The sequence below is a fragment of the Lithobates pipiens genome, unplaced genomic scaffold, assembly GCF_037356315.1.
Source record: "Lithobates pipiens isolate NorthernLeopardFrog02 unplaced genomic scaffold, aLitPip1_a1.2 Scaffold_28, whole genome shotgun sequence".
NCBI lineage: Eukaryota > Metazoa > Chordata > Amphibia > Anura > Ranidae > Lithobates > Lithobates pipiens.
The window spans coordinates 187386121-187397694 of record NW_027507789.1 but is presented as its reverse complement, the minus strand read 5'-3'; the positions used below and the strand labels follow the sequence as shown (position 1 = coordinate 187397694).

The 11574-nt window shown below is 45.7% G+C and overlaps 1 protein-coding gene across 1 annotated transcript in view; it reads left to right on the top strand.

Annotated features, from left to right (window-relative positions):
- Positions 1-3726: 3726 nt before the first annotated feature.
- Positions 3727-11574, top strand: part of MRC2 (mannose receptor C-type 2) — a 119067-nt gene continuing 111219 nt past the window's right edge. The window contains exon 1 of the mRNA XM_077460139.1: positions 3727-3894. Coding sequence (XP_077316265.1) covers positions 3798-3894 — 97 coding nt within the window. The 5' untranslated portion in view covers positions 3727-3797. The remainder of the gene's footprint in view (positions 3895-11574) is intronic.

Sequence of the window (11574 nt, the reverse complement as noted above, 5' to 3'; positions counted from 1 at the left end):
GATGTGGGCTGCATCTGCAGTGCCCACATCGCTGCTCACCGAATTTAACCCCTCAATTCCCTGCCAATACTCTGCAATACCAGTGCATACTCTGCAGTACCCTGCCATTACTCTGCAGTACCCGCCATTACTCTGCAGTACCCCACCATTACTCTGCAGTGCAGTACCCTGCCATTACTCTGCAGTACCCTGCCATTACTCTGCAGTACCCCCCATTACTCTGCAGTACCCTGCCATTACTCTGCAGTACCCCCCATTACTCTGCAGTACCCCCCAATACTCTGCAGTACCCCCCAATACTCTGCAGTACCCGCCATTACTCTGCAGTACCCCGCCATTACTCTGCAGTGCAGTACCCTGCCATTACTCTGCAGTACCCTGCCATTACTCTGCAGTACCCCCCATTACTCTGCAGTAACCCCCATTACTCTGCAGTACCCTGCCATTACTCTGGAGTACCCCCCAATACTCTGCAGTACCCTGCTATTACTCTGTAGTACCCCGCCAATACCCCGCCAATACTCTGCAATACCCTGCCATAAATTGCCATACCCAGCCATACTCGGAGATACCCAGCCATACTCGGTGATACCCTGAAATACCCAGCCATAGACGCCCCCCACCCCTCACCGCCCTCCGGTGCTTCTACCAACTCGCCAGTACGATCAAAGCCAGAATCTTTTTTTTATTTTTTATTTCAGGCTTCCCAGCCTAGAGGTGAGATGTGGGGTCATATTGACCCCCAGATTTCACTGTAAAGAGGACCTGTCACCCCATATTCCTATTACAAGGGATGTTTACATTCCTTGTAATAGGAATAAAAGTGATCAAAAATATATTTTTGGGGAAAAAAATGTCAAACTAAAATAAATAAAGTAAAATGAACAATAAAAAAAAAAAAAAAATTTAAAGCGCCCATGTCCCCATGTGCTCGCATGCAGAAGCGAACGCATGCGTAAGCCCCGCCCACATATGAAAACGGTGTTCAAACCACACATGTGAGGTATCGCCGAGAACGTTAGAGCGAGAGCAATAATTCTAGTCCTAGACCTCCTCTGCAACTCAAAACATGTAACCAGTAAAAAAAAATTTAAGCGTCGCCTATGGGGATTTTTTAAGTAGCGACGTTTGGCGCCATTCCACGGGCATGTGCAATTTTGAAGAGTGACATGTTTGATATCTATTTACTCAGCATAACTTCATCTTTCACTTTATGCAAACATTGGGCTAACTTTACTGTTTTTTTTGTTTGTTTTTTAAGCACAAAACTGTTTTTTCCCCCAAAAAAACACGTTTGAAAAATTGCTGTGCAAATACCGTGTGAGATAAAAATTTGCAACGACCACCATTGTATTCTCCAGGGTCTTTTGGTATGCATATGCTGTGTGTGTGAAATAACCTGATAATATGACAATTTTGTGGAAAAAAAAAAAAAAAGGAAATAGGCCGTCAGTACTTCAGGTGTGATCAATTTTCAGATGTTGGCACCATAGCTTGTGGACTCTATAACTTTCACAAAGACCAAATAATATCCACCAATTTGTACTTATTTTTACCAAAGATATGTAGTAGTATGAATTTTGGCCAAAATTTATGAAGAAAAAATTACTAATCTGCTAAATTTTATAACAGAAACGAAGAAAAATTCATTTTTTCGCAGAATTTTCGGTCTTTTTTCTTTTATAGCACAAAAAATTAAAAACTGAGAGGTGATTAAATACCACCAAAAGAAAGCTCTATTTGTGTGAAAAAAAGGACAAACATTTCCTATAGGTCCAGTGTTGCATGACTGAGTAATTGTCATTCAAAATGTGAGGGCACCGAAAGCTGAAAATTGGTCTGGTTATTAAGGGTGTTTAAGTGCCCAGTGGTCAAGTGGTTAATAATAGAGCTTGCAGTCAGTAGTGTTAGGAGATAGTGCGTGCTGTCTGCGTGCTCTGTACCCAGTACATACCGCTATAATATAGGGCAGGCCCCTACTTTCAAACATCCAACTTACAAACATCTCCTACTTGCAAACGCAAGGAGACAGCAGCAAGTGAGATGAAAAAAGATGTACGACAAAACAAATTATACAGGGGTGATAACCCTTCCCTATGTTTTCCAAAAAGCTTAAAAATAGTTTTTTTGACTGGAGCTACACTTTAAAAATGTACCGGTTGAAAATTACAAACAGATTCAACTTAACACAACAAACCTACACAGTCCCTGTCTTGTTTGCACCGCCTGTATACTGCTGTTCTGAGTATATAGGGCCTGGGGGCCACACGCATTTCCTTTTTTTAATATGGGTACGGGGTTCCCCTTAATATGCGTACAAGACCCAAATAGGCTGGTAATGGGCAGGGAGGGCTACCCATGCCATTTTTCTCAATGATTTTCAACCACATTGCAGGAACCAGATATAACATTAAAACCGCAAGCAGTTTTAAATGGTGTTATTTCCGTTTAATGTCATTTTGTGCAGGGACTGTTCTAAACACAGGAAACACGTGGCACTTCACAGGCATACTACAGACACCCCCCAGGCACCATATTTAAAGGAATATTTCACTTTTTTTTTCACTTTAATCGTCATTAAAATCAGTGCTTCTGCCAAAACGGCAGTTTTTAAAACTTTTTTTTGCAGTGACCCATGTCCCCTGAGGCAGGAGGCAGGTCCCCAAACCCTTTTTAGGACACTATCTTGCATATTAGCCGTTAAAATTAGCACTTTCCATTTCGAACGTTCGAGTCCCATAGACTTCAATGGGGTTCGACCGTTCGTAACGAACGCGGGGGTCGTTCGCAAGTTCTGGTGCGAACCGAACCGGGGGGTGTTCGGCTCATCCCTACTTATGAGCATCTTATCAGCTAAAACGGCCGTTCTCAAACAAGGTTACTCCAGAGGTTGCTAGGGTTTCCTTGAGTTGTGGCCGATTGACCTTCCATCAAATGGTGTCTGCATAGTTTTGTGATCAACACCATATGGCAGAGCCTGGCACCAATGATCTTTTTAGCTGTCTGTAAGGGTATGTTTTTATAGATGTTGCTTGGGGTTCCTTGACTGTGATGGATTGGCATCCCAATAAATGATGCCTGCATAGTTACGGGGACACTGCCACATGGCAGGGGGAGCTGAGTGGCACCCATTAACTTTTTAGCTGTCTGTAAGGGTCTTATTCTCACCACCACTGTAAAGTGGACATTCTTCCCACTAGCCACCAAAGTACGGGGCATTTGTTCCAATGACCACCAATGTGTAAGACCTGAAATGTGGGGTAGAATGGTGAAGAAAGGCTGGAATAAAGTTTTGCATATCGGTGTCCATTCTGGCATACATTGAGTGGAATATTTTCCTTAGCATATCCCTGTTCTGTGCCTCAGTGCACAGTGAACTTGTATTAGAATTCTGTGGTTAGAGAGAAAGAGGAGATACCAAGAAAGATGGAACAAACTTAATGCATTTCGGCTCCTTGCGAAACTAGGAATAGGATTTTATTTTTTATTTTTTAAGGGAACTAAAATGTTCTATTGTTCTGCAATCGAGTGAAAACAAAGTAAAAGCAAAAAAGTTACTGAACGTTTTTGCTCTCTTTTTAAGATCTTCCCCCAGTTTTTCACACTTCCTTACGTAATGTCTGGTCCAGCCCATTGACTTAACACTCACAAGCTGAGACTTTTTTTTTTTTTTTTTTTTACATCTGTCCTCCTAGCCCTCCCCATTTTCCTCCTCCTCCCTCCCTTTCTGTCTCTCTCTCTCTCTCTCTCACTTACCCCTGCATCCTTCTGCAGGAGAGCTGGAGATTAGTATTAGAATGTATCTCTGCTGCCGGAATTTAGTTATCTCTCTCTTTATAAAATGCACCTTCTTGGTCTTTATCACTGATCTGAGGCTTGCCATTGCCAACACAGGTAAGGGGATGCACCCTGATGCTTGCCTAGCGCCTGCATAACTTTGCTGCCCTGCTCATTGTTCATGAATTCTGGAACTGCTTTCACTGTTCCACTTTGGGAATGTGTTGTGAATGTGTTGGCTTTTAGAAGAATTCTCTTGAATCAAGTCTGTTGAGGAGTTGTTAGTTAGTTGAAGGGGACTTTGGGGGATTGAGGTGGCCTAGCAAGGGGGAGAATAACAGGGGTAAGAAGAGGGAAGAACTGAGTGAAAGCAGATGTGCAATATAAAGGTCCTTACAATGGGGGAGGTGGAGAACAAACTTTTGGATACTACTTCAAGTTATAACCTGGTACTAAACAAGTAAGAGCTTCTGCTCTGTGCACAATGGGTCTTAATGACATCACATAAGACCTAAACAATTAAATGTCTCTTTAATAACGTGGCCAGCTATAATCCCTAAACAGCTTTTGTTTGGGTGCGTGTGTATGTGTGCGGACAAGCAATTTTCTAAAGTAAGCAGAAAGTTTGTCTTTTTTTTTTTTTTCCCCTCATGTGTTTAGAATGTTCTATGCACAAGGCTGGGCCCAAATTCTGGATCTGCCAAGTCATCAGAAAGCTGAGGAAATGTAATTAACTAATCCGTTTGAATGTCTGATACTAATTTCACATTAACGGTTGGTTTATTGGTTGAACTAGATGGACTTGTGTCTTTTTTTCAACCTATGTGACTATTATTTTTATTCTGCATGAACAGTGTTCTTTATGTTACGTACATATATTCAGAAATTTGTTTTGGTATACCTTCTTGCAATGTCATATCTGTTGGCCAAACTTCCTTGCCAATGCAAAGTATAAATATGTAGTTATTTATTTTATAATAGATCTTTTTTGCATGTGAGAAATTAAGGTAAGCTGTTGGTGGGTTGGGATCATTTGCGTGGTCTATAAACAATGAGCAGTTAGCAGTAAGTAGTCAGTAAGAGCAATCACAATGTGGCTCCAACTGTCATTACTGTGGGAACTCAAGTATTAGCATATCCTTGATTTATAGTTCATGTGTCAGTATTTCATTCATTTAGATTGTAAGCTTTAACGAGCAGGGCCCTCTGATTCCTCCTGTATTAAAGTGTATTGTATTTCTACGGTCTACCCTCAAATTGAAAAGCACTGCGTAAACTGTTGGCGCTATATAAATCCTCTATAATAATAATAATAATTTAATATTGCAAGTAAAAGTGGGCCATTATTATGTAAGTTTTACTGGGTTCAATAATTGATGTGGAATACAGAGGACCCCATGAATTTTTTTTATAGGGCCAACCAATGTTCCACTTCAATCACTTTTACCCTATTAGGTTGCCACCTCTTTTGGTGGTGTTGAGAGATGAAGCCCAGTGTAATTTCCGCATTCTAACCTGCAATGGCACTAGCAGATGAAATCAGTGACTTTGACAGATTGTTTCCAATGGTTGTTAAACAAGGCCCAAGCCTCTTGTAAGTCCCCATCTTCCTTTACCCCTGTGACCCCAAGCTCCACCTCCGCTGTCCCAAGGTCCTCTAGTTCTGCAAAAACCGATGGATGCAGCACAAATTGCACAAGACTGCCTATTAATGAGCCTTTGCTATAAAGCCTCAAATATGAGTAGGTCACTGTTATAGAACCGTACATGTCATAGTGTTGGCACTCTGCCAGCCTGCTCTTTCTCTATATACAGTGTCAGTGAGCCATTTTTTTGGGACATAAAGTATAAAAATGTCTTAAGTATGGGAGACCCTTTGTGCTGAAGCCCCAACTGTGAGTTACTTTGTCTATGAGACCCTAAGATGTTTGTTTGCACTCACTCTATGAGACCCAAATGTGAGTTTTGTACTAAAACCATAAATTAAGGGTGTGCTATATTTGGGAAACCACAAATGTTATCTATGTCACCAGGACCCATAAAAATAAATACTACCATTTTTTTTTAGAACTTAAAAATCTTCTTTTTTTACATCTCAGTACTGCTGATCTCTTTTGACCCTTTCAGCATCTTCCTCCCTGGATGGTCTTGCTTCAGTGTTGGCCGCTCATCGTTGCTCAGGACCAGCTTCTTGATAGTGACCATGATGGTCCATGCCCGCACATGAGCCACTTGTAGCCTTCACCAGGGCTGTGTGTGACACATTGACAATGCGGGAGCACAGTTGGGAGACCGTTGTCATCCCGTAACAGGAACAGACTAAACAAGGACCTTTGTGGCAAGATCACCAAGTATTATGGTAATGAAAACTGTGTATTTTAAATATGAAAACAACTTTAGAAAATACATTAACCTGTTAGAGCGTATGTGAGCGTTTACTGATCGGGTTTAGATCTACTTTAACTGTTGTCTTGGAAATAGAACAGAAGTTTATAAAGTGCTGCGTAAACTGTGGGCGCTATATAAATTCTGTATAATAATAATTAATACTCTTTTAGGAGTAAACATTTTAGGGCATTGACATTCTTATGCCCTGTACAAACGGTCATACTTTCTGACGGAAAATGTGCGACCGGATCTTGTTGTCGGAAAATCCAATCATGTGTGGGCTCCATTGGACTTTTTCCATCGGAATTTCCGACACACAAAGTTTGAGAGCAGGATATAAAATTTTCCGACAACAAAATCTGATTGTTTAAATTCGGATCGCGTGTAGACAATCGCAACGGACATGTACCATGTCCACAAGTGCCATGCATGCTCAGAATAAATTACAAGACAAAAGCTATTGGCTATTGGCTACTGGCCCGTTTATAGTCCCATCGTACGTGTTCTACGTCACCTCGTTCTGAACAATCAGATTTTCCGACAATTTTGTGCGACTGTGTGTATGCAAGATAAGTTTGGGCCAAAATCCATCGGAAAAAATCAGACAGATTTTGTTGTCGGAATGTCCAACCGCGTGTACAGGGCATTAGACTGCTGATCTGATTTGTGAAACTGGAGAAAAATTGAGGAAGTTACCTGTAGCAACCAAATAATTCCTTGCTTTGCTCAAAATATTAAACCTGACTGACCGCTATAGGAGATTCCTCCACTAATGCTCAGATTTGGTAACTCTTGGGCCGCGTACACACGGGCGGACTGTTCGCTCAACTTTGTCCGCTGAACAGTGTTTCAGCGGACAGTCCGCCCGTGTGTGGGCTTTCAGCGGACAGTTTCAGCGGACAGTTTGACGGACAAAGTTTTTCTGAAATTCCGAAAAACTGTCCGCTGAAACTTTGTTTGAGTGAACAGTCCGCCCGTGTGTAGGCTACTTTCGAAATGAGCAAACTGTTCCCGCTCGGAGGAAAGTCTGCTCATTTCGAGCGCGTGTGAAGGTAGGCGGGGCCCGCGACGGAGACTTAAAGGGGAACCCCAACGCCGAAAAAAATCGGCGTGGGGGTCCCCCCAAAGTCCACAACAGACCCTTGTCCGAGCACGCTACCCCGCCGGCCAGGAAAGGGGGGCGAGCGAGCGCGCCCCCCCTCCTGAGCCGTACCAGGCCGCGTGCCCTCAACATGGGGGGTGCCTTGGGGAAGGGGGGGCCGCGCGGCCCCCCCACCCCAAAGCACCTTGTCCCCATGTTGATGAGGACAAGGGCCTCTTCCCGACAACCCTGGCCGTTGGTTGTCGGGGGGCTTATCGGAATCCGGGAGCCCCCTTTAATAAGGGGGCCCCCGGATACCGGCCCCCCACCCTATGTGAATGAGTATGGGGTACAATGTACCCCTACCCATTCACCTGTAAAATAAAAGTACCCAAAAAAAAAACACAACACACGAGATAAAATATTTTATTGCACAGCTCCGGGGGTCTTCCGTCTTCGGGGGTCTTCTCGCCGGACTCCTCCGCTATCTTCGTGTAGCTCTTTTGCTAGCGGAGGAGTCCGGCTTTCTTCCTCCCCGCCGCCGGCCTCTTCTCCCGACTTCGGGGGTCTTGTCCCCCTCTTCGGTTCTTCTGCCGGGCCACCGCGCCTTCTTGTAGCTCTTTTGCAGGCGGTGGCCCGGTCTTCTGTCGCCGCTGTCGCCGTCGCCGCCTTCCGTTCTTCTTCTTCTTCTTCTTCTTGTTCTTCTTCTTCTCCAGGAGATGTTGACACGACGCTCTCTCCGGCCGGAATGCCAGAGCCGCCCTGCGCTGCCACTTATATAGTGACAATGGGGCGGTGTCACATGGTATATGTCACATGGGTTGGTCACATGGGTTGATGTCACATGGTGACCCCGCCCCCTTACGATGTCATAGTCCCCATGTGACATCAACCCATGTGACCAACCCATGTGACATATACCATGTGACACCGCCCCATTGGCACTATATAAGTGGCAGCACAGCGCGGCTCTGGCATTCCGGCCGGAGAGAGCGACGTGTCAACATCTCCTGGAGAAGAAGAAGAAGAAGAAGAAGAAGAAGAAGAAGAAGAACGGAAGGCGGCGACAGAAGACCGGGCCACCGCCTCTAAAAGAGCTACAAGAAGGCGCGGTGGCCCGGCAGAAGAACCGAAGAGGGGGACAAGACCCCCGAAGTCGGAAGAAGAGGCCGGCGGCGGGGAGGAAGAAAGCCGGACTCCTCCGCTAGCAAAAGAGCTACAAGAAGATAGCGGAGGAGTCCGGAGAAGACCCCCGAAGACGGAAGACCCCCGGAGCTGTGCAATAAAATATTTTAACCCTGTGTTGTGTTTTTTTTTGTACTTTTTTTCACAGGTGAATGGGTAGGGGTACATTGTACCCCATACTCATTCACATAGGGTGGGGGGCCGGTATCCGGGGGCCCCCTTCTTAAAGGGGGCTCCCGGATTCCGATAAGCCCCCCGCCCGCAGACCCCGACAACCAACGGCCAGGGTTGTCGGGAAGAGGCCCTTGTCCTCATCAACATGAGGACAAGGTGCTTTGGGGTGGGGGGGCCGCGCGGCCCCCCCTTCCCCAAGGCACCCCCCATGTTGAGGGCACGCGGCCTGGTACGGCTCAGGGGGGGGGGCGCGCTCGCTCGCCCCCCCTTTCCTGGCCGGCAGGGTAGCGTGCTCGGACAAGGGTCTGTTGTGGACTTTGGGGGAACCCCCACGCCGATTTTTTTCGGCGTTGGGTGTCCCTTTAAGTCCATTCCAGGCGGCGGTGCCCGCGACGTCTCCTTCGCGGGTCCCGCCTACCTGTACACGCGCTCGAAATGGGCGGACTTGCTTCCGCCTTACGTGGGCGAGTCCGTTCATTTCAAAAGTTGAGCGAACTGTTTAGCAAACAGTTCGCTGAAACAGTCCGCTCAAAAAGTGCCGTGTGTGGGCAAGTCCGCTCATGCAAATTTTGAGCGGACTGTTGCGGCAACTGTTTGACGAACAAAGTTTCAGCGAACAGTCCCCGCGTGTGTACGCGGCCTTGCACTAAAGGCATCCATTGCACTAAGATTAGTTTTTCATTATTTTGGAGCTCTCAGGGTCAGTGTACCATTGTACTGAGACCTCGAATGTCACTGTAGTAGGCACTGTTACTACAGTGATTGCCAATGGCCATTCAGAGAACACTTTTCATTTTCTCGGTGAATGCTAAGCATTCTCTGATTGGACAAAGTGAAGATTATGATGTGTCCACTCTTCCTCCTCACTAGGATGATGTGTCCCGGATTGCCTAAGCCCTTGTACACATGGTCGGAGAATCCGTCAGAATGTGTCCTATCGGACCGTGTCTACGGATAATCCGACTGTGTGTGGTATGCATCGGACTGATTCCGTCGGAATATCCGTCGGACCCAATTTTCCAACATGTTGGAAATATTTCCCGACCAACTGGGCCGGTCGGACATACTCCGATCATGTGTAGCGAATTTTGATCGGACCAAGTGCCACGCATGCTCAAATCAAATTCCTACATCAAAGCTATTGGCTACTAGCCTGAATGTAGTCCCATCTACGTCATCACGTTCTGAAAGATCGGATTTTTCGACAACTTAGTCCGACCGTGTGTATGCAACAGTTTCGGACAAAATCCGACGGACAAAATCCGACTGAGAAAATCTGACGGATTTGGTTGTCGAAATCTCCGACCGTGTGTACAGGGGCTAAGACAGTCTTACATTTTACAGGCCTGTCCTGGGTCTCAGGCACCTTCATTCTAGGACAATACAGTGTCCTGGAATGAAACTCACACACTGAGTGGCAGATTGGAAATGTGGTCGCCCTACTCCTCACCTCATTTAATTGGAGAATGCTTTGCATGCATGAAAAAATGCAATGTTCTCTGAATGGTGCCCATGCCAACTGTGCCAGTTGCTCAACAAGGGACCTGAGGGACAGTGAGGATCACTGTAGCAGTGATTCCTACTAAAGTGGTTTTGATCTCCAGAGCTATGGCACATTTAAACGTACATCGGCCAAAGCTGGTCCAATGTGACTATGCAAAAAAACATACAAAAAAAATGCAAAAGTCAATATATATAACAAGCTTAAAGTGGAGTTCCACCCAAAAGTGGAACTTCTGCTCATTGTACTCCTCCCCCCTCTGGTGCCACATTTGGCACCTTTCAGGGGGGGGGGGGGACAGCATACCTGTCTTTCACAGGTATGCTTTCCCCACTTCCAGGAGCCTCAGCCGTGGGTATTGACATCACGACTGGGGCTCCCTCCTCCTCCTTCTTCCTCCTCCCCCTGTCGCTGGGTCAGTAGGAGAGAGGAGCAGGGCCTCGCGCATGCGCAGTAGGGTTCTCTGCATGAAGCCGAAAGGCTACAATGCTGGGTTCCCTTACCCGCAATGTAGGCGACATGTACCCAACAGATTTATTTTTTAAGTATCAACGGTCATCTTATACGCCGGATAATACGATACTTCCTATTATTGTGGGACGACGATCTGTCCCTGTCTTCCAACTGTGCTTCTGCATTGTTACCTTGTCATATGGGCTTCCGATGGACAGTATAAGTGGCCATTTTAATGTGCATTGCACAAGCATGGACCACTGATGTCACCATCCTGCCCTGAGAAATGCCTTTTAGCCATTGTTGGAGTACATGTGTCAGATGTTGCAGTCCAGACTTTTACATTATAGTGACATCATCAATGCAAAGGAACCAAGACGCATATTCTGCAGCAGAGGTTGGGGTTCCAACATGTATTCATAATTATACTGCTCCTTTTATAATGTTATGAAATTCTTTGTCACGCGAAATTTGAGTCTAACTTTGTTCAAAGTCCCCTGTACTTTGGCCCATGTACTGGATAGCTGTGCCGTGGTGGTGAGAGGCGTTCAGCTGGACTTGATAAAATGCAGACATTAAAAATCAGAGACAGATGACATGAGCAGAACTTCAAAATATTTGGCAGCTGGTATAACTTCCCTTCTCCAGTGACACGCGTTTACATGTCACTGACTGGGGCAGGAAGTCCGGTGTTTGCAAACAGAATGGTTTTAAATTGTCACCCTTTAATCATCTCTCTCCTATTGGGGTAGAATATCTTCATTTGCATCTGCAAAGACTGACATGCTTCTGTCATGAATATTGTGTCTTTGTTTCCAGAGGACATCTATGGCTTGTTCACAGCAGGACTTAAAGTAAATTCCCCTGTCAATGCATTGGGACTGCGTGGGCTGCTCGGAGCAGACAACACATACAGTGTGAGTGGGCCTTACAGGGAAAAAAAGACATTAAAGCGGTTCTTCACCCTAAAGGGGAAGTTCCGCTAATCTGATCCCTCCCCCCCTCCGGTGCCACA